Source organism: Rhodnius prolixus, unplaced genomic scaffold, assembly GCF_049639745.1.
Source record: "Rhodnius prolixus isolate KJV_2025 unplaced genomic scaffold, Rpr scaffold_5, whole genome shotgun sequence".
Lineage (NCBI taxonomy): Eukaryota > Metazoa > Arthropoda > Insecta > Hemiptera > Reduviidae > Rhodnius > Rhodnius prolixus.
The window spans coordinates 35,414,847-35,438,141 of record NW_027411624.1 but is presented as its reverse complement, the minus strand read 5'-3'; the positions used below and the strand labels follow the sequence as shown (position 1 = coordinate 35,438,141).

General features: G+C 34.5%; 3 protein-coding genes across 8 annotated transcripts in view; 1 reads left to right on the top strand and 2 right to left on the bottom strand.

Annotated features, from left to right (window-relative positions):
• Positions 1–23,295, top strand: part of exp (expansion) — a 384,871-nt gene that overhangs the window by 138,356 nt on the left and 223,220 nt on the right. The gene's annotated exons all lie outside the window — the stretch shown is intronic.
• Positions 5,204–11,684, bottom strand: LOC141458752 (uncharacterized). The gene is made up of 7 exons (XM_074137137.1): positions 11,303–11,684; positions 8,687–8,846; positions 6,392–6,736; positions 6,072–6,171; positions 5,895–5,993; positions 5,672–5,827; positions 5,204–5,437 (listed from the first exon to the last, which is right to left on the bottom strand). The coding sequence occupies exons 1-7, from the start codon at positions 11,586–11,588 to the stop codon at positions 5,384–5,386; spliced, it is 1,200 nt and encodes a 399-aa protein (XP_073993238.1). The 5' UTR covers positions 11,589–11,684; the 3' UTR covers positions 5,204–5,383.
• On the bottom strand, positions 15,509–23,249 carry LOC141458359 (uncharacterized). The gene is made up of 7 exons (XM_074136230.1): positions 22,797–23,249; positions 21,920–22,079; positions 20,488–20,832; positions 20,129–20,228; positions 19,952–20,050; positions 19,708–19,863; positions 15,509–18,179 (listed from the first exon to the last, which is right to left on the bottom strand). The coding sequence occupies exons 1-7, from the start codon at positions 23,080–23,082 to the stop codon at positions 18,126–18,128; spliced, it is 1,200 nt and encodes a 399-aa protein (XP_073992331.1). The 5' UTR covers positions 23,083–23,249; the 3' UTR covers positions 15,509–18,125.

The window sequence follows — 23,295 nt, the reverse complement described above, 5'->3', positions numbered from 1 at the left end:
AGCTGGACTAATTCCGAACTTTCTTCAATTGCTCATTCAATGTCTAAAAATATTCTCCCTTTTTATTTTTATATAGAAACTTGTATTCTCGGTTAAAAATAATATAGGTGGGGTAAAGTGGGGAGAGATGGCCAATCGGGAGAGATGGCCAACAGCCGAAATTTAATCGAAATGTCGTCCGACGGCGCTGCGTGACCTCTCAAGTGATGAACCTTCATGTCTGACTACAGTGAGTTCATTTTAGTCTGCGTCAAAGCGTTATTAATTAACTCAGAGAATAAAAACATTATCGTCTCAACAAAAAATTTTATGATAGTTACATACTGCGTGCTGCAGCGAATGTATTTGTCAAAATTTTAGTGTCGTTTTTTACATATTAGGAAACTTCAGAATACATTAATGAATCCTACCTTCTAAAACTGACAAAAAGTATGCGTTGAGTTATGTTTATCATGTTGGCCATCTCTCTCTAGCATTCGGGACAGATGGCCATAACAACAGTAGGGATAGATGGCCAATTATTTTATCACTCGGCGCCACCATAAGGTCAAGCACGAGCTAATTCGGCTCCTGAGGGAAAAAGGATATACATGCTTTGAGGAAGTTTATTGCATCGACTCAGCGGGATCGACGAGGTATGCTGATATAGTCGCCCTTCATGACCGCGACAGATCGGCCCTAGTCCTCGACCCGACCGTGAGATTCGAGAGCAATGACCCGGACCAGGCGGAGAAGGTGGACTTGGAAAAAAAAGGTATATATGAGAGTTGTGTCCCCTTCTTGAAAGAGAGGTTCCATGACTTCGGTGACCGAGAGTTTCGGGTTCGGGGTCTCTGGTTCGGTGCCCGAGGTGTCATCCCTAAGCTGACTTTCAGCTTCCTTCAGGAGCTAGGGATTGATCTGAGGGAGTTGGAGGCCTTGGCGGAGTCTATCATTGTGGACTCGATTGGCATTATCCACCACCACATCTACGGGGCATGAGTTTGATTGTTCTGCCCGCTTATTTGTTGGTATTGTATGATTATGATATGTTGTTATTCTGATTTGGATGTTTCTGTTGCTGGTTTGGTTTATTTTATTTTATTTTATTTTGTTGACATATTGTATTAGTGTTAGGAACGATTTTCGTTTTTTTTTTTTTTTGCCTGACGAATTGAGGATCTCTCAATGGTGTAGTATTGGTGTTGACTTCTTTCTTTTTTTTCCACTTTGTCTATATATCTTGATTGACTGATTGGTACGCTGTGTGTCTAGCAACCCGATCTATTTGGGGAGCACCCTTTGTTTTGCAAATATTTGCATTAAAATGTTTCTCTCTTTTTTTGTTATAGTTTGGCTCAGTTTCAGAGAAAATGCCAACCCAGCATAAAAGACAGAACACTAACCGCGGAAATTATACGGCAGAAAATTTGAGATCGTATTAACCCCACACCCAAACTGTCGTCTCTGCATGAAAACGAGCCAAGTCTGTTGTCACTTTATTAACTTCACTCGAGCACATTGCTGTTGTGAAAAACAGAGTAGCAAAGAAATCCAAACCAACAAGAAAAACCATCTAGTGCTGCACGAGACCGAGACGAGGCGAGACTTTATGCAGTCTCGATCTCGGTCTCGGTCTCGGTCTCGTCGAGATATCTCGGTCTCGGTTTTTTAAATTTTTGTTTAAGTATTAAAAGCGGTTTGCTATTAATAATCTTTTCAAAAAATGTTATTATTTTCTAATAATTATTTTAATTTATATATTGGTAATGAAAATGTGTGTAAAAGAAGACAACTACTTACACTTCAATGCATCATATATTACTATTACTGTTACATATCTTTATATAATTTCAAAAAGATGTTAAAAACGCGCCAAATGAAATACCAAAATAACATATCTGCCTGCTATAACAAGTCGATTCGTGAAATAAAAAATACACCTCCCAACAAACTTCCCGCTCCATTAGTTATGGCTGTTGGTGAAGATAAAGAATCTGATGATTCACCTTTTGACGACGACGACGACTGCATCAATATTTTTGCACCATTTGCTCAAAAATCAGCAAATATCACCGAAGCATGGAAGACAGAAATAATGAATTACACCAAATTAGACCAAGCACCAGTAGACTTTGACATTTTAGAATGGTGGAAAACACTTGAGAATTCCTTCAAAAATTTGTCTAGAATGGCGAAAGATATTTTTAGTATCTGTGCAACTTCAGTGCCATCGGAAAGATTATTTTCGCAAGCTGCGATGATAATGACCAATTGAAGATCTTCTCTAACTTCTGACTCAGTAAAAGCTCTTTTATGTATCAATGCTTGGGCAAAGTGTATCTTAAAAACGAAAATTTGTGGCAATATTTTTTAGGTGCATAGATAGTCTTTTTTTTCAAATTTACTAATTCCAAAGTTCTAAAATATAATTCAAATAAATCAAAGTTCAAAGTATTAGATTATTAATAGTGAAATTTATGAAATTGAATGAACGAATGATATGAATAGTGAAATTTAGTGAATTTATGTAAAAATTATGTAATTCGAAGGGGGCCGCCACGGTAGCCGAGCGGTGCGAGACCTGCGAAGCTAATGTGTATTGTGGTACTGGGTTCGATTCCCGGTCTTAGGCCTTGGATTTTATTTAATGTTTAATACGAGAAATTTATAGTAAAATATGTTTGCTAGTCGCCTCCGACCGCGACACCTAATTGGTAGTTGGACGTAAAGCCCCGCCTGAAAAAATAGGCGATTACTTTACTTTGCTTACTTTACTTATGTAATTCGAAGTCAAATAGATGTAGTAATATTGAACATATAAATAAAATCGTATCTTTTAATAATTAATTAAATACCCGTAATGATTATTTATTAATAAAGAACACAATTTTATAATTTTGTAGCTAAAAATTAATATTTGAAAAACCGAGATGAGACCGAGATTCCTCGACGAGATATATATCATGTCTCGATCTCGGTCTCCGTCTCGGTTGCTCAAGTCTCCGAGACCGAGACCGAGACCGAGATTTGTCTCGTTTCTCGTGCAGCACTAATACCATCCCCAAAGAGACAATTCTGAAAGAAAGGATTGTCCGAAAAATAAAACGCTCACCTTCCCCAAGTTCCGATGAAGAGGACGAAACAGGAATCGAATTTTAAGAGGAAAGTGATGCCATTTTAGAAATCGATGAAACTGAATGTACAGGATATGAGGAAAGCTACAAAGAGACCAGGAAAAAAAGATTGGTTGGAATGCATAATATGCCGGAAGTGGTTCCACGAAAATTGCTCTTCTTTTGCATACGCTTGCCAAAATTGTAGTAAAAGCGCATTTAAAAAGAAGAATAATAAGTAAATATTAAGTAACCATTCATTTTTTCTGTTATTTTTACGTTTTACTAGCGCAATTTCATTTACAATATGTGGCCATCTCTCCCAAGTTGCACTGGCCAACTCACCCAACCCAGTGGGGATAGATGGCCAATTGCTATTTTTTTTTTGTAAGAATAAAAAAATGTTTCCCTCAGCATTTTTTCTGAAATTTTTTTCTTATCTTATGTTTTTGTGAGCGTATGAGGTTTCCAAAAATAATAATAAAGTACGCCTAGCCCTTACCAAAAATTTACAGGCACCCTCCAAATAAAATGGTGGCCATCTCACCCTACTTATTTCTAATAAACTCTAAACTCATTTTTTTCTAATCAGTTGTAAAAGCCTAAAACATTTATTTCTTAATTGTTTACATTCCATATCAAAACGGCTCTAATTCCCCATAATTACGAATTATGTAGTTTATACTTGAACACGGAAGTAAACGATAATCGAATAGTTATAGGCTAGACCCGCAATGCTGAGATGTATTGTTGGTTTAGTGGGCCCGATTTCCGTTCTAGACCTTGTATTATTTTTAATATTTATTACGAGAAATTTATAGTAAAGTATGTTTTACTAATCGCCTCTGTCCACGGCCCCTAATTTGGTAGTTGGACGTAAAGGCAGTTGGTAAAAATAGAAATTACTTCACTTTTTAATGGATATTTAAGTCGAATTGTCTTGTGAAATAATTCATTATTTACTCATCAAAGTTAAGATAATAAAAAGAAATTACAATAAAACAATAATTTTTTATAAAATGATTAAATAAATGTACATAATCAAAAAATTAATGTATAATTTTTAGAGGCGGGTGTTGGTCTATTGGTCAAGAGTGTGGCTTTGTATGTGGGAGATCCCCGGTTCGAATCCCGCTTATGACTACATTTTATTTGTTAGACAAAAATTGTTTTATAGTAAAAGTAGGAGCTTCCACCCACCCTAACCCCGTCCACGAACACTTAATTGGTAGTTGGACATTAAGCCCCCAATCGAAAAAATTAGCAATTTCTTTACTTTTATATAATTTCTAATTTTCGTTTTATTTCTTCTGTTACAGGTATGTACTCTGATTATCTTCTCGATTTTCGTAATTTTTATGTAAGTATAATTAATTGATTTTCCAATTTTTCTTTCGAGTCACTGTTATATTGATCTTTTTTCACTTTACTTAGATAGATAGATAGATTACACTAGGGCCTACGCCACTGCGACTCCTTTGGATCTATTGTGGCTCCTCTCAACTCTAAAGCTCACCCTCCAGACCTGTCCTTTTAATCAGACTCTTGATGCTGGAGAGTGACTCCTGGGTAAAGCTCTCACATGCCTTGGTTTTTCCTCTCCGAGAAGTAACATTCTTAGCCACACGAGCTCCTCACACTGACACAACACCAGTGCAGTGCTGTTTTCTCCTCCTCCTCCTGACACAGAACCTGCAAAGGCTATCATCTGCCAGGCTCGTGCAGTTAATAGGCCTACAATCACCCACGTCTTTGACGGATTAATTCTGCAGTCAGCCTTTACTTTACTAACTAAATAGATCACTTAAGAGAAATTAATGCGGCCAAGTTTGATTTTAAATTGTGTTTTTATCTGAATGATCCGTTTTAAGATTCCATGAAATATTGGTTTTTACTAAATGAATGGTGTTGGTTAATTAAAGAACAATTTCCGGAAGTACCACAATTGAGTTCTCCTAATCAAAGGTTTTAGTTCAAATCAGTCATCCGGTGACGTCACTTTACTAGATCAATTTTTTTTTTTAATGTTTTTGGGGTTCTTAAGACAAAAAAGGTTCCAAAGATTTGCCCTTAAATTTGGCAAACTTATTGCTAAACATGTGACCAACTTTACTATTATCTTTTATTTAATGTGACACTTACGCCTTAAACAATGCCTTCACAATAAGTTATGTGCATCTTCTACTACAACAAAACTCGTATTACAGTTGGATTTCTTCAATAAAGCTGTTCATTTTTGTGCTACAGATGATGTTTCCGGTTTTTAAATTGACTATTCTAGTTTCTCCTTATCCCTTCATCTGTATTATCGTATTGAAGTAGGAATAGGCAGCAGATACGAGCTGAAACATATAAAACACAATGTAGAGATATTTCAGCAGATAATCCATTATCAAGAACTTTACGAATTTAGGTTTTGCATTCGCCACATATTTAATAATACCTAAATAATTCGCTAAAAAAATTTGCAACCCTTAAGGAAAATATCTCCAGAATTTGAGTTCAAATTATTACACTTTTCTCAAATATTTGAGATGTTTTCATAATTTCACTGAAGAGAACATATTCAAACTTACCGCCATGAAATTTTCCGTAGTTATTTTGGTCCCATCGATTGACGTTACAATTAATGGCTTCATAGTTCTGGTCATAATTAGATGTAATGTTGAGCGACATCTCTTGGGCATATCAAGCCAATCCGCAGTGTGTAAAGTCAATAAGATATTCTCACTCTAAAACAAACACAATCTTTTATTTATAAATAAGATAAAATGCAATTTCAAAAATTTATATAAATACCGCATCAGATATATCCTGTCCCATCCAGAAGAAAAAGAATACGTAAACCATCGTAATGCCCATTATTACGAGAAATTTAACTTTCAACATGACGTCATCCTGAAAATTTAACAATTTTTGTTTTACTAATTAAAGAATTTTTTAATTTAAATTAGTTTTCTAAAACAATGAACTCACGGTGACCAAAGTAAGCCCTGTGCAAACTAATAGCCCTAAATTGACGGCTATTCCAATGAAGTACATCCATTTTTCTGTGTCTCTTACGCTATGAAAGATACTGAAAATGAAACCACAACAACTATTAAAACATCATTGGTTATCGGCGCCCATAATTTGATTTAGTGCATCGCTGGCTCAGGACAGTCTTCTCTCTTTATAGACATAACTGTCCATCGGACAATGAGCTGTAAGATGCTCCTAGGAAGAGAAAATCTAAAAAGTCTGCAGCTGGTTCTTTGTTGTTTTTTTTTTAATTTTACGAAATAAATAAGACTAACCTTATAATCTGAATATGGTGGATGACGCAGTGTTTTATAGATTCCTCATAATAGTCGCCCATCTTGTGATCTAATGTTTTATTATATTTTTTTTCATTTGATTCCCTAATTTCTGCAGCCCTTTCTTTGACCGTACTCAGTGCATAATCCAGAATTTTAAATTCTGTTACAATTTTTATATAAAATAAATGTAAAAAGTCAAATAGACAAAATAGCATGCATACAGCATAAGTCATGCCGAAAAATTGCCAAATCAGTAACAGGCTGTAACCTGTCCAAGTGTCTATTGATACGAAGAACACCATTGGGATTAGTAAGAAACGTTCTGTCTTCTTTAATACATATCTGCAATTTGTAAAACAATTATTTAATTACAAAAAATGCATATTTTCAAACATTGTACTGTTCTTGCTTTTTGGTGAGGTAACTATTAGTCCAAACTGTAGAAAGATTATTGCCGATTTCCGTCATAATACGTACACTATGATTAGGTTCGCATAATCTATATATATAAAAATGAATGTGTGTCTGTTTGTTTGTTTGTACTCGATAGATTCAAAAACCATACATCCAATCGCCGTGAAAATTTGGGAAATTATTAGGTATATCCCCGGGAAGGTTTTTGCAAAGTTTTTTTAAAATCAGAGTTGGGGCTCTAGGTGCACTCGAATAAATATCCCAAAAATATCAAAATAACATTTAATTAGTAATATTTGTTAAAAGTGTAACCATGAAAACCATGAAAAACAGTTTTTTGCAATTATTAATACGAGAATAAATTATACCGAAGATGGTGGAAAATCCATTAAACTAAAAGAACTCAACAATACTATTGACGTTGATAATCGTTGGGTAGTACCATATTCTCCATTACTACTAAAAACGTATAACGCACACATAAATGTTGGGTACTGCAATTCAGTGAAAGCTATAAAATATATTTGCAAATATGTGAACAAAGGAAGCGATATGGCAGTGTTTGGAGTGGAAAATACAACTGCATCTAACGATGAAGTCACCCAATATCAACTGGGACGCTATATAAGTAGCAATGAGGCCGTATGGCGTATTTTATCATTTTCCATTCATGAGCGATATCCAACGGTTGTTCATTTAGCAGAAAATGGACAGCGTGTGTACTTTACATCAGAAAATGTAGGTGCAAGAGCAATGTCACCACCTCCAACAACATTAACTGAATTTTTCACATTATGTAAAAATGCTACCTTTGCAAGGACACTACTGTACTCTGAAGTAGGGATAATTTTATTGTTAATTTTCATTTCGATGTATTGTATACATTTGGTCATTAATAAATTATGTTTGAGGTATCAAAACTGCCTTTTTGTTAAACACAGCAACGTGTGAACGGGTACAGCTAGTTATTATAAATTTTAAATTAAAATTTTTTCTTACTTGCAATTTTTCTTATAATAAGTTTTGTGTTTTAAATTACAACGTTTTAGTCGCTAGTTTAGACTTAGCGTCAGATCTAGGATAACATAGTGAGGGACACAAGCCAGTGGGATTTTAAAGTCTTTAGATGGACCAGCAGTCATCGATATTATTCAGCACTTTTTACTTAACTTGGGGAACGAAGTGTTAGATTTATTTGCCCTTGAAGGCGTTGCAGGAGACTTCGTTGGCCCAGAACCCTATTTTAGGGTTTCCAGATGCTTTAAGAGTACGGCCATCAAATTATGGATGCAGAAGAGGTCTCAGGAGAGGTGGTTGGCCACTACTGGGCAGAGAGAGGCGAATGGAGTTCAATTAGGGGCTATTCGCCAAAGCTGACGGCAGACTTAATCCGTCATGGCCGTGTGGTTATTAAGATAATATTAGGCTTATTAAGTGGCCACTGCAGGCCCAGAAATCACACGCAACGCATGGGCCTGGCAGGTGTAGGTTCTGTCAGGACGAGGAGGAGGAGAGACGTAGGAAACGGCACTGCACAGGTTGAGTCAGTGTGAGGGGCTTGTCTGGCTAAGGATGTTACTCCTCGGGGAGGAAAAACCAAGGCCTGAGAGCTTTACCCAGAAGTTGCTCTCCAGAATTAAGAGTCTGATCAAAAGGACGGGTCTGGAGGGGGAGCACTAGAGTGGTGGGAGCCGCGATAGATCGCGATCAGGTTCGCGGTGGCGTTGGCTTTTAAGGCCGCTCTTCTAGAATCTATTTATCTACTTAACTTGCTTAGGCTTATGTTTATTATTAAATTGTTCGCTAATTTGATATAAACACTTCTTTCTTTATTCAAGAAGCGATGATGAGTTAACTATAAATATTACAAATAGTCACCTGTCAAAGACACCTGCCAGAAAGATCATTATGCATGTCAAAAAACAAGCGAAATAATTCCCCTTTAAAACTTCTTTAGATTTTTCCAGACGTTCATCTTGAACTTTAGCCGCAAATTCATCTATTAATTCGCTTTCATAATCATGTGTCTCGTAAATTCCTGAAAATTTGAAATTAATGTTCCTTATTATTATTTGTTTTTCCTTTATTTTAAGGCGCGTCGACATTTGAGGTTATTGGCGCCCGGAGGTTTTTTCAGTTCCCCTCCGGCCTAGGGAAAACAGTGTACTAGAAGCACCTAGAAAGAGAAAAATCTAAGCGCCTACAGCTGGATTCGAACCTGTGATCTCTGACTGGGAAACTCTTCCCTGGCTATTATAGAATAACATAAAAGCGAACAATTATTCCCTATTTTGATCAAATTACTACCTGTGTAACCTTTCCATATTTATTTCTGACTTCTAGGTCAGACCAAGTATAGAAGAATCTAAGGTAATCAATGTTTGTCTATAGTAGAGGGTAAAAAATTGACAAATATTCGATTACTAAGTAATAAATATATTACTAATAATTATAAGGTAAGTGGGGGGAAGATGCCAGTTGGGAGAAGATGCAAGTATCGTCAGATTTTGCATATCTGCAACTGGATGACAGCGATTCCTACGTTAAAGCGTGTAGTAAACAACTGTGAATACCGTGCTTGTGAGTATTTCTATTTATATCTAGTTTAATAGTCGTTAAACTGAAAATTCAACTCTTTGAACTTGGTGAGTACCCATGTTATAATATTTCGTTGTCGATACTTAAGGTTTGATGATGGATTGACTAGATTAAACGTAATAATTCCGTGATATTTGTTTAGTGTGCATCTTGGTGATTACGTGTTAGCTTGAAACAACATGACTGAAGTCTTAGTACAAAAATAAACCTATATGGCATCTCCCTCCAGTGCTTGGGGTAAGATGCCACCTATTGAAGTGTTTCAATTTCATATTGATTCTCGTTCATTATTACATTATAATGATATATTTTATAATATAAAATCAATATAAAACAATTACTGACACCCGAAATATAGTTTTTGTATAATACATTAATATTATTAACCCTTGAGCCGTCACCTTATGTGAAGTGCCATAAGCCGTCACCTCGGGCCATATTGACCCAGCATTAAAAACTATTAAATAAAAAGGAAAACTAACTAATATCATGTTATAGGGAATAGAAATCAAAGACAAAACTTTTTGGCAGCCAGGCCCTTAACAACCAGGACGCAGAATCACCAGACTTCAATTTGGGTTTTTGCTGAGCGCCGCGTGAAATAGGGCAGTCACTGTTGGAAATGACAGCGTGGGATTTTCTGCATGCGGAATTTATCCAGAACATTCCAGAACATGCTTATACCATTTCTGACAATATAAAAGAAAATTTGAATGCCACACAAGAAGTTAACGCACCTCTGGCAATAGCTTCAACAAGCAGCAGCGGTGCCATCACTTCTTTTGAAGAAATTAGTCCTATCCCCAGATTTCAGAAACCCAAGCAAACTCGAAGAAAGAAACAAACTGCTGAAGTCCTTACGACGGTGGAGAAACGGGAGGCATTGAGAAGAAAGGCTGCTCTGCCGACAAAAAAAGGGGGAAAAGTGCAGCAGAAAAAGAAAAGGAAGGACAGTTCATCTTCAGCATCCTCCGCTCCCGATAATTTGGTAATGACCAATGGTGAGAGTGACATTGAAGAGGAGGACGATGATTTTTGTATTGAGTGTAAAGGTTATTTTTATGATAGGAAGGGCCCAAAATGCGATTGGATTCAATGCATAACATGCAAGAGATGGCTAGATGAAATTTGCAGCAAAGACAATTTGCATTGCAAAAAATGTCTTTTGTTCGGTGTTCCTTCCCCTCAGTATTTAATGAGAATATTTTGCTGTTTACCTAACATTAAATTTGTAATTTTTTCTTTCTCAATTATATCTTAAGATATTGTTGCATCTTCCCCCGAATCAACTGGCATCTTCCCCACATGATGCCAATTTTGGGGGAAGATGCCAGTTTTGCCAAATTTCATTCAAATGCGTTTTTATCGGTTTTGCATTTAATTAAATATACTAATATATATACATATATATATATACATATATATACATATATATATATACATATATATACATATATATATATACATATATATACATATATATATATACATATATATATATATATATACATATATATATATATATTTGTAATTAAAGAGTAAAAAACAACCTTGACGTTGATACATTTGGTGTTGTTTTTCGATAACCCAGTTTCCTACAAAACGGAAATAAGTGTTAAGTGTGGCATCTTCCCCCCACTTACTTTATATTTAACTCGAAGAAAAAAGTATAATGCTCAAAACAGATTTGCCTGAAATGAGAGAAAACTGCCCAGAGGCTGGCAGCGCATTGCAATGATTCTGGGCGCCATTGATCTCCAAAAAAAATAAATAAATAAAAGAAATGTAAGTTTTGAAAATTGATTAGCTGAAGAGAAAGACGGAGGAAGTTTAAAAAAAGATTCAAATTAAGTTAAAATTAGATTAAGCCCAAAATTAAATAAAAAACTTACCAACCTTCTATCAATCTTTTAATTGTCGGTCTGTAATAATAGGAGATTAAGACATGGGCGGCCATATCTCCTACGACGGTAAAATGGTGAAATAGAACTGCCATTTTATCTATGTCTGGTATAAAAATGATAAAGGAATTTATCATTAATATTAATGTAAACACGTGGTAGATGGTTAAATAAATGCAGAACATTTTGGCCCATCGATCATTTTGAACGTAGAAAGCGCAAATATCGAAAATTCTTAAATAATCTTTCATAACACTTTTCTGTCTGCTGGTTTCCTGCATGGCGCTTGTTGTCCAGTTGGTGTGTTGTTAGTTGGTCCAACAATAACACTGGACGCTACTTATATCATAAGCCATACTCTTGGATTCTTGATCAAATATTGACGAACTTGATTGGTCGGTTGTGATGACATAAATAATATATTTCCTTTTTCCATCGCAAATTTGCTATTTACTTTCCATTTATTTAAAATTATTTATATGTTCTTTTATTTTCTCTCACTTCTTGTAGGGAGGAATTTTTGGTAATCGTTTTAATAGCTTTCATTGGGAAGTTCTTTTTGTCATACATTCTCCAATAAATTATTTGATTGGGCAATGAAAAATAATTATTCTAATAAATAGATTTATTAAATTTAAAATAAATAACCTTATCAGAAATTTACTATTACAATAAGAACCATTTGCTTTTGACAATAAACTACATTTAAATTCTTGTTTAGTTTTATCCAACAAATTAACTGTATTAGATATATTGCTATAATTTATCTCACAATCATATTTTTTATTAATATTTTTATTAATAATTCCTTGTGCAAGCAACTTGGATAACCTGGAATTATCCAGTGACAATACTTTATGAATATACTTGATACGATAACGGACTATCCCTTGTTTCCAAATATACTATACAGGGTGTTCAGCATAAGACTACGGTAACTTCGGGAGACAATTCTGGGCATCATTTGCAACAAAAAATTCCATATGAACTATGGCTCGATTCGGCTCCGTTTTATAGATATTTTTAATTTTATGGTTTTTCAAGGTACTACTACTTTTTAGCAAAAAGTTGTCTATATTTCTCAAACTATTGAAGCTACAGCTATTTTAATAAGCTCATTAGAAAGAAGGTTAAATTTCCTTTTAAATAAGCTAATTTGTATTCCAAAATAATAATATTAAGTATTTTAATTTGTGGCCCAAACATAAGAAATAGCAAGTTTCTAATTTTTTCCAAAAACTTTGACTTCATTTTTCTCAAAAACTTTTTATATGGAAAAACCGTGCACTATTCAGGAAAAACATCTTCATACGATCACCTTTCGAACGGTATACAATAATTGGGGTTATGCAGAAATCTGTGATTAATTGCAAAAAAGTAGGCCTCAAAACAGCGTCGGCATTAAGAAAGCAATTCACCTACCATAAGAATATAACTGATCAGAATCATCAAATCCAGTACGATTTTTTGCAAACGTGTAATTTAATAATTAATTAATTTAAGAGCTATAATCAAAAATATAAAATTTACAATATAAATAATAAAATAAAATAAAAAGAAGAAAAATGAATATGATGTTAAATGAGTGTTAGGTACCAATTTCGAAAGAAAGGATTTTCGTTTAACGAGTTTAGGACTGTGTGTTATTCTTTAGTTAATTAAAGAAATATGCCAAATAATGTGAATAAATCACAGATTTTCTTGAACTACTCAATAAACTTTTGGAATTTTGAAATTAGTACCTAACACTCATTTAACATCATATTCATTATTCTTCTTTTTATTTTATTTTATTATTTACAATGTAAATTTTATATTTTTGAATATAGTCCTTAAATTAATTAATTAATTAATTACACGTTTGCAAAAAATCGTACTGGATTTGATGATTCTGATCAGTTATATTCTTATGGTAGGTGAATTCCTTTCATAATGCCGACGCTGTTTTGAGGCCTACTTTTTTGCAATTAATAACAGATTTCTGCGTCAATTTTTAACATAACCCCAATTATTGTATACCGTTCGAAAGGTGATCGTATGTAGATGTTTTTCCTGAATAGTGCACGGTTTTTTCATATAAAAAGTTTTTGAGAAAAATGAAGTCAAAGTTTTTGGAAAAAATTAGAAACTTGCTATTTCTTATGTTTGGGCCACAAAGTAAAATACTTAATATTATTATTTTGGAATACAAATTAGCTTATTTAAAAGGAAATTTAACCTTCTTTCTAATGAGCTTATTAAAATAGCTGTAGCTTTAATAGTTTGAGAAATATAGACAACTTTTTGCTAAAAAGTAGTAACACTTTGAAAAAACATAAAATTAAAAATATCTATAAAACGGAGCCGAATCGAGCCATAGTTTATATGGAATTTTTTGTTGCAAATGATGCCCAAAATCGCCTCCCGAAGTTACCGTAGTCTTATGCTGAACACCCTGTATAGTCCGGCGAATTTCGTGGAAGAGAGAATATTTTTTTAATGCAAAAGGTGAATACTCTTTCTATAGAAACAAACCGCCTAAAAACCCAAACTAGCGCAGCATAACCAATAATCTGCTCTTGAAACAGCGTTAAAACACTTCCATTTTAGCTGATATGGGGACATCATAATTGTTCACGAATCTCCCACCACTTATAGTCAAGATGTGACGAATGTTCATTTCGCGCTAATCTCCCACCATTACTAACAATCATTATTTTCTACTTGGTTTGGTTCACTGATGAGTTCCAATATTGACAATACAGTGAAAAAATTATTTATCATTCTTTGAAGTATGGAGAGGGGCATCAGTCATTATAACAATATCATCGGCGTATAATAAATATCTAATATTTATACCCGCAATACGTATACCACCTTACAGGGTCTCATGTATATCATTTATATATAACGAGAACATCCGTGGTGAGATAATAAACATCCTTGTTTCAAACCCATTTTCGTGGAAAAGCTCCTAGTAACGCCCACCGGAGTCCACACACTGAACTCTTTCCGTTTATACAATCCTTGTACCGCAGTAATGAGTTAAGTAGACACTCCTATAGTATATAATATATAAAAGAAATTATTACGACTTGAAATCAATAAAAAAAAAAAAAAATTTACCTCCTTAATAATATAACTTCTTATAACTCAATCCAAGTACCACCAACACCTGTTAAAGGCGGCGTCAAACTTATTGAATTCGTACGCCCAGCTGGACTAAAATGTTCTATCCAATTTATCACTTTTAATTCTCGACAAGCAGATAAAATTCTTATTTCCCAGTTTTTTAATAATTAACCAAAAAAATCTTAAGAATTCCAAACTTTCTTCAATTGTCTACTAAATGTCAAAACATATTCTCTCTTTTTACTTTTATATAGAAACTTATATTGTCGATTACAAATAATATTCTTATTACTAATAAACTCTAACCTATTATTTTTGCTAATTAGATATAAATGCCTAAAAAATTTATTTCTTAATTGTTTACATTCCATATAGCACCATTTTTGTTTTGTTCGCCCATTATTAACAGCTATAATTCGCTAAAATTACGAATTATATAGTTTTGACTTGAAAACGGAAGTAAACGATAACCGATGCAGTTACAGGGTAGACCCGCTAAGCTAAGATGTATTGTTGGTTTAGAGCAGGGGTGGACAATTTTTTTCTGTAAAGGGCCACATAAGGGTATTGGTTTATTACCGAGAGCCGCAAAAGGTTATTGGTTTGTTACCGAGGGCCGCAGTATATATACAGGGTGTCCCAAGCTATATGGATAACGACTTTTTCTCGGAAACTAAGATAGCTAGAAAAAAAACTAAAAAATACGTGTTCCCTTAGTTTTTTTTGTAAGGAATCCAAATTTACTTTGTAAAGTTTTTTCGGTGCTGCCAGAAGCGAGATACAGGCACCAACTTCATTTTTTCAAATGGGAAGGGTGCGGTTTTTATTTCAGAAATAGATTCCTCTATTTTTTTTAAGGAAAATTTACTCGAACGGTTTTTTTCTGTGAGCGATATTTTAGAAGTTATGAATGAAAACAAGATTCTTATAAGAAATGTCAAAATGATAATATTTAACGGTTTTTTGATTGAATAAGAAGAAAAGTACTATTTTATTATAAATTTTACTCCTCATTAACATTATAGATCATGCTCGAAATGGCCTCCACCATTAGAGATGCATTGACATGCTCTTTCCTGCCAATTGCCCCTTACTGCCAAAGAAGTACATTCGGCTTTAACCGAGTTACAGGCATCTATTATTCTCTGCTTTAGTTCATCTACGGTGAACTAGGTGGCCACTGAATAGCCCCCGTGATGGATATGTTACGGTAAATGTACATTCTTGGGAAATGTACACTTTTACCGTAAAATGTGTACATTTCCTAAAAAGTTAGGTATATGTGAACTGAATATAATGTATATGTACATTTCCCGGCAAATGTGTACTCTTGCCTTCACGTTTTGGTAAATGTATACTCTTACCTTCATGTTTTAAGAAAAGTTAGAATACAAATAAATTAAAAATGTTGTTGCAGTAAAAAGATATTTATTTAAATAAACATAATACAAAAGGCTTTAATAACGAAAATTATTTTAATTAAAAAATGTAAATGACAAACAAAACATACTTTTCTTTGCATATTATATAATATGTCGTAGGTTATGATCCCAATATTCATAAATACAATTTTCGTCCTAGTTTTTCAGGACCAATACGATGGCAATCAAACTAATAATAATAATAACATACTTTTCTTTATTATAACTGTGCAAATATTTATCGGGAGTATAACAAAATTTTGTTAAATATTTGCCAGGGGTAAAAGTTTATGTTTTTTGAAAATTCCCCTTAAGAAAGTAGAGATGAAGAAAGAAGTGAAGAGCAAAACATTAAATAAATAATGTAAAACAAGATCATTTTATTGTAAGTTCCTGAAGTGCTCACATTTACCAAAACGACATGGTCAATGTACATTTCCCTTCTTTGAAATTGTAAATGTTAGTTGAATGCACATTACCCAAACGAGGAGGAAAATGTGCACATTTACCGGAAAATGTGTACATTTGCCGCAATATCTACTTTTACCGTAACAGATATAACACCATCAGGCATGTAAAGAGATATCTCGATAGGCAATTTGATGGGCGTGTTATATCGACACGGGGGGGGGGAATTCAGTGACACCTCGTTCTGAATTTGACACCTATGGACTATTTCCTCTGGGGATACCTGAAAAAGAAGGTGATTATTCATAACTTTTTTCTTTCTTTCCTTATTTCTGCTTACCTAAAAGCATTTCTAAATCTAGGTGTATCAGAATCAAGCCGGGATTGCATCTGTAGATGAACTAAAGCAGAGAATAATAGATGCCTGTAAGTCGGTTAAAGCTGAATCTATTTCTTTGGCAGTAAGGGGCAATTGGCGGGAAAGAGCATGTCTATGCATCTCTAATGGTGGAGGCCATTTCGAGCATGACCTGTAATATTAATGAGGAGTAAAATTTATATTAAAATAGTACTTTTCTTCTTATTCTATCAAAAAACCGTTATAATATTATCATTTTGAAATTTCTTATAAGAATCATGTTTTCATTCATAACTTGTAAAATATCGCTCACAGAAAAAAACCGTTCAAGTAAATTTTTCTTTAAAAAAATAGAGGAATCTATTTCTGAAATAAAAACCGCACCCTTTCCATTTGAAAAAATGAAGTTGGTGCCTGTATCTCGCTTCTGGAAGCACCGAAAAAAATTTACAAAGTAAATTTGGATTCCTAACAAAAAACTAAGGGAACACGTATTTTTTAGTTTTTTTCTAGCTATCTTAGTTTCCGAGAAAAAGTCGTTATCCATATAGCTTGGGACACCCTGTATATTTCTTTTTATATTTATTTCGGGTTCTTATTTATTAATTATTTTTATCTATTTATAATACAGATTATTAATTAAAATGAAATTTATTAACAAATCAACAAAAAAAAACGGCATTAGTTATTTTTATGAAATTGCTTCATATCTTCCTTCATCATTTTTTCTATTAAAAGCCAGACGAAATAAAAATAATGCGATTGCATTCAAATTTATATATCCCCATAAAATAAATAACTAGAGAAGAAGCGAAAATCCGCAGCTTCACCGGCGACAACACGCTTTGTGTCGGTGTAAAAATGGCGAACTATAAGTCGATTCATACAAAGAAAGAGCGCGGATTACTAATCTAAAGATTTAAACCTTAGACAATAATTGTACTAGCGAAAATTACCAAACTTTATTACCATAAAATTTGAAATATTTTATGATTTAAATTTGTATTATATATGCCGTTTTGTGCTGCGGGCCGCAGGAAAATGTTCAAAGGGCCGCAAGTGGCCCGCGGGCCGCACTTTACCCACCTCTGGTTTAGTGGGTCCGATTTCCGTTCTAGTTCTTGTATTATATTTAATATTGAATATGAGAAATTTATAGTAAATTATGTTTGCTAGTCGCCTCCGTCCACGACACCTAATTTGGTAGTTGGACGTTAGGCCCCACTCGGAAAAATAGGCAATTTCTAATTTTCGTTTTATTTCTTCTGTTACAGGTATGTACTCTGATTATCTTCTCGATTTTCGTAATTTTTATGTAAGTATAATTAATTGATTTTCCAAGTTTTCTTTAGAGTCACTGTTATATTGATCTTTTTTTACTTTACTTACTAAATAGATCACTTAAGAGAAATTAATGCGGCCATGTTTGATTTTAAATTGTGTTTTCATCTGAATCATTCGTTGGTTAATTAAATAACAATTGACTATCTAATTTAAACATTAGTAATACTAGTTTCTCGTTATCCCTTCATTTGTATTACTGTATTGAAATACGAGTAGGCAGCAGATACGAGCTGAAATAAATAAAACACAATAGAACGACGAGTATTTCAAAAGATAATCTATTAACAAAAATTTTACGAATTTAGTGCGAAAAGGTTTTGCATTCGCCACATATTTAACAATAACTAATTACGAGGGTCGTTTGAAAAGTCCGTGCAAAGTCAGAGAGATAGCACCACTGGCGCGTATCGAGGTTATGTTTAGTTAGTAGCATCTCTTGGAAGAACACACACCAAGTTTCAGCCAGATCGGTCTATTTCGGAAGTTGAGTGATTTTCAAAAAATGGACGAAAAAGAATTTCGTGTGTTGATTAAACACTACTTTATGAAAGGCAAAACGCCTCAGGAGACTAAAGAGAAGCTTGATAAACATTATGGTGACTCTGCACCTTCGATTAGAACAGTTTATAAGTGGTTTCAAAATTTTCGGAGTGGCCATATGGGCACAAGTGACGCTGAACGTTCTGGACGGCCCTGTTGGGGTTACTACTCCAGAAATCATTGATAAAATCCATGATATGGTGATGGATGACAGAAGAGTGAAGGTGCGTGAGATTGCTAGTGCTGTGGGCATCTCGAATGAACGGGTACATAATATTTTGCATCAACATTTGGACATGACAAAGCTATCCGCAAGATGGGTTCCGCGATTGCTCACGCTTGACCAAAAACGAAATCGTGTAAGGACGGTTTGCAGCTGTTCCAGAAGAATCCGCAGGACTTTAAGCGTCGTTTCGTCACTGTGGATGAAACATGGATACATCACTACACTCCTGAGACCAAAGAACAATCTAAACAATGGGTTACCAAGGGGGAATCTGCGCCAAAAAAGGCGAAGACCGTTCCTTCGGCCGGAAAGATTATGGCGACTGTCTTTTGGGATTCGCAAGGAATAATCCTCATCGACTATCTGGAAAAGGGTAAAACTATTACAGGTGCATATTATTCATCGTTATTGGACCGTTTGAAAACCGAGCTGCAAGAAAAACGCCCACGATTGGTCCACAAAAAAGTCCTTTTCCATCACGACAACGCACCAGCTCACACCTCAGCAGTTGTGGTCGCAAAATTAATGGAAATGGGGTTCCAACTCGTTTCACATCCCCCCTATTCTCCAGACTTGGCTCCCTCGGACTACTATTTGTTCCCTAATATGAAGAAATGGCTGGCGGGAAAAAGATTTTATTCAAACGAGGAGGTGATTGCAGAAACGAATGGCTATTTTTTAGACTTGGACAAATCCTATTATTCGGAAGGGATCAACAAACTAGAGCAGCGTTGGACGAAGTTTATAAGCCTAAAAGGAGACTATGTTGAAAAATAAAAAAGGTTTACCCCAAAAAGTTAAGTAGTTTTTATTTTTCCACGGACTTTTCAAACGACCCTCGTAAGCTGCTAAAAAATTTGCAACCCTTAAGCCAAATATCTCCAGAATTTGAGCTCAAATTATTACACTTTTCTCAAATATTTGAGATGTTTTCATAACCTTACTAGACTGATATACCAACACAATTACCATAAGAAAATGTTCACATTTACCGCCATGAAATTTTCCGTAGTTATTTTGGTCCCTTCGACTGACGTCACAATTAATGGCTTCATAGTTCTAGTCATAATTAGATGTAACGTTGAGCGACATTTCTTGGGCATATCAAGCCAATCCGCAGTGTGTAATGTCAATAAGATATTCTCACTCTAAAACAAACACAAGTTTTTGTTTATAAATAAAAATAAAGAAATGCATTTTAAGACCAACCGTAATTTTAGAAATAGGCATAAATACCGCATCAGACATTTTCTGTCCCATCCAAAAGAAGAAGTATGCATAAACCATGTTAATGCCCATTATTACGAGAAATTTAACTTTCAACATGACGTCATCCTGAAAATTTAACAATTTTTGTTTTACTAATTACAGAATTTGTTAATTTAAATTAGTTTTCTAAAACAATGAACTCACGGTGACCAAAGTAAACCCAGTGCAAACTAATAGCCCTAAATTGACGGCATAACCAAAGAAGTATATCCATTTTTCTGCGTCTCTTATGCTCTGAAAGGTACTGAAAATAAAATCAAATACTGGAAATAATTATTATTTTTATTTTTTAAATTTAATTTAATGCGTGTCAACATCTTGAGGTTATGGGCGTCCGAAATTTTATTCAATACATCGCTGGCACCGGAAAGAGTTCTTGTTACAGGCATAACTGTCCACCGGACAATGAGCTGTAAGAAGCTCCTAGAAAGAGAAAATCTAAAAAGTCTGCAGCTGGTTCTTTGTTTTTTTTTTTTTAATTTTACGAAATAAATAAGACTAACCTTATAATCTGAATATGGTGGATGACGCAGTGTTTTATAGATTCCTCATAATAGTCGCCCATCTTGTGATCTAATGTTTTATTATATTTCTTTTCATTTAATTCCTTAATTTCTGCAGCCCTTTCTTTGATTGTACTCAGTGCATAATCCAGAATTTTAAATTCTGTTATAATTTTTATATAAAATAAATATAAAAAGTCATATATACAAAATAGAATGCATACAGCATAAATCATGCCGAAAAATTGCCAAATCAGTAACAGGCTGTAACCTGTCCAAGTGTCTATTGATACGAAGAACACCATTGGGATTAGTAAAAAACGTTCTGTCTTCTTTAATACATATCTGAAATTTGTAAAACAATGTTTTGTAACAAAAAATGCGTATTTGCATATTTTCGAACATTGTATATTCAGTAATACAGTTCATTCTTTTTGGTGACGTAATCATTTGTCCAAACTGTAGAAAGATAATTGCCGTTTTCCGTCATAATATATTATGATTAGGTTCGCATAATATATTAATAATATATTTTACAATAGGTTTTGTGTATTAAATTGCAACGATTTAGTCTCCAAATTAGGCTTAGCGTCACATCTAAAGGAACATAGTGAGGGACACCAGCGAGTGAGATTTTGAAAGTCTTTATATGGATAATATCAGTAGTCATCGATATTATTTAGCGCTTTGTGCTTAACTTGGGGAACGAAATGGCAGATTTATTGGCCCGTAAAGGCGTTGCGGGAGAATTCGTTGGCTCGAAATTCTATATTGGGGTTTCCAGGTGCGCTAAGCGAGCGGCCAATTAATTATAGATGAAGAGGAGGTCTTAGGAGTGGTGGTTGGTCACCACTGAGCAGAGACAGGCGAACGAGCTCATTAGAGGCTATTCGTCAAAGCTGACTGACGGACTTGATCCGTCAAGGCCTTGGGGGCTATAAATATAATTGTAGGCCTATTAACTGGCAATTGCAGGCTCAGAAAACACATACATCGCATGGGGCCTGGCAGATGATAGCCTTCTGTAGGTTCTGTCAGAAGGAGGCGGAGGACACTTCACTGCACGTGTTGTGTCAGTGTGAGGGGCTCGTGTGGCTAAGGATGTTATTTCTCGGGGAGGAAAAACCAAGGCCTGAGAGCTTTACCCAAGAGTCGCTCTCCAGAATTGAGTCTAATTAGGCGGAAGTGTCCGGATTGCGTGCTAGAGCAGTGGGAGCCACCATAGATCGCGATCGGGGTCGCGGTGGCAAGGCCTTTAAGGCCGCCCTTCCAGAATCTAATCTATCTATCTATTTAACAATGCTTCAATATTATATCCAATATCCAATATTAATTAAATCGCTAGTTTCATATAAACACTTGCAAATCTTTCTTCATTCACGCGAAGCGATGTTGAGTTAACTATAAATATTACAAATAGCTGTAGAGTCACCTGTCAGAGACACCTGTCAGAAAGAGCAGTATGCATGTCAAAAAACGGGCGAAGTTATTCCCTTTTAAAACTTTTTTAGATTTTTCCAGACGTTCATCTTGAACTTTAGCCGCAAATTCATCTATTAATTCGCTTTCATAATCATGTGTCTCGTAAATTCCTGAAAATTTGAAAATTTTCCTTATTATTATTTGTTTTCCTTTATTTTAAGGCGCGTCGACATTTGAGGTTATTGGCACTCGAAGATTATTTTTCCAGTCTACTTCCGGCTTCTGGATATTTTCCTCTCGCATTGCAGACTATACTGTCCAAGATCGGACTGTGTACTAGAAGCTCCTAGAAAAAGAAAAATCTAAGCGCCTACAGCAGGATTCGAACCCGTGATCTCTGAGTGGGAATCTCTTCCCTAGTTATTATGGTTATATAATAACATAATAGCGAACATGTGTTTCCTATTTTCACCAAATTACGATAGGGTAACCTTTCCATATTTATTTCTACCTTCAGGATCAGATCCTGTATAGAAGGATATAAGGTTACCAATGTTTGTCTGTTGTACAAGGAAAAAAGTTGACAAATATTTAATAACTAAGTAATAAATATATATTTTAAATGAATTCCATCCATAATATATTATTATAAAAAAGTGAGTACATAACTTGAAGAAAAAAGTATAACGCTCAAAACAGTGTTATCTAAACTGTCCGGAAGCCGGAGGTAAACTGAAAAGATTCTGTGCGCCATTTATCTCTAAAAAATCAAAACGTTATAAGCTTAAGAAATTGATAAGCTGTAGAGAAGAAGGAGGTCGTTTAAAAAAAATTCAAATTAAGTTAAAATTAGATTAAGCCCAAAATTAAATGAAAAACTTACCAACCTTCTATCAATCTTTTAATTGTCGGTCTGTAACTATAAGTGATTAAGATATGTGCGGCCACATCTACTAGTACGGTAAAATGGTGAAATAGAACTGCCATTTTATCTGTGTCTGGTATAAAAATGATAAAGGAATTTATCATTAATATAAAAGTAAACACGTGGTAGATGGTTAAATAAATGCAGAACATTTTGGCCCATCGATCATTTTGAACGTAGAAAGCGCAAATATCGAAAATTCTTAAATAATCTTTCATAACACTTTTCTGTCTGCTGGTTTCCTGCATGGCGCTTGTTGTCCAGTTGGTGTGTTGTTAGTTGGTCCAAAAGTAACACTGGACGCTACTTATATCATAAGCCATACTCTTGGATTCTTGATCAAATATTGACGAACTTGATTGATCGGTTGTCAAGTAAAACGCTCTTGGACGTAAATAATATATTTACTTTTTACGTCGCAAATCTTTTATTTACTTTCTATTTACTTAAAATTATTCATA

Excerpts from the sequence above, each read along its gene's own strand:
- LOC141458359 (XM_074136230.1), bottom strand. The coding sequence starts at position 23,082 with ATGCAGGAAACCAGCAGACAGAAAAGTGTTATGAAAGATTATTTAAGA. Across the intron at positions 20,051-20,128 it reads CTGGGTTTACTTTGGTCACC|GATGACGTCATGTTGAAAGT; the intron begins GTGAGTTCATTG and ends TTAAATTTTCAG. Across the intron at positions 18,180-19,707 it reads CTACGGAAAATTTCATGGCG|CTCGTATCTGCTGCCTACTC; the intron begins GTAAATGTGAAC and ends TATTTATTTCAG.
- LOC141458752 (XM_074137137.1), bottom strand. The coding sequence starts at position 11,588 with ATGCAGGAAACCAGCAGACAGAAAAGTGTTATGAAAGATTATTTAAGA. Across the intron at positions 8,847-11,302 it reads AATTAAAAGATTGATAGAAG|GAATTTACGAGACACATGAT; the intron begins GTTGGTAAGTTT and ends TCAAATTTTCAG. Across the intron at positions 5,438-5,671 it reads CTACGGAAAATTTCATGGCG|CTCGTATCTGCTGCCTATTC; the intron begins GTAAGTTTGAAT and ends TATATGTTTCAG.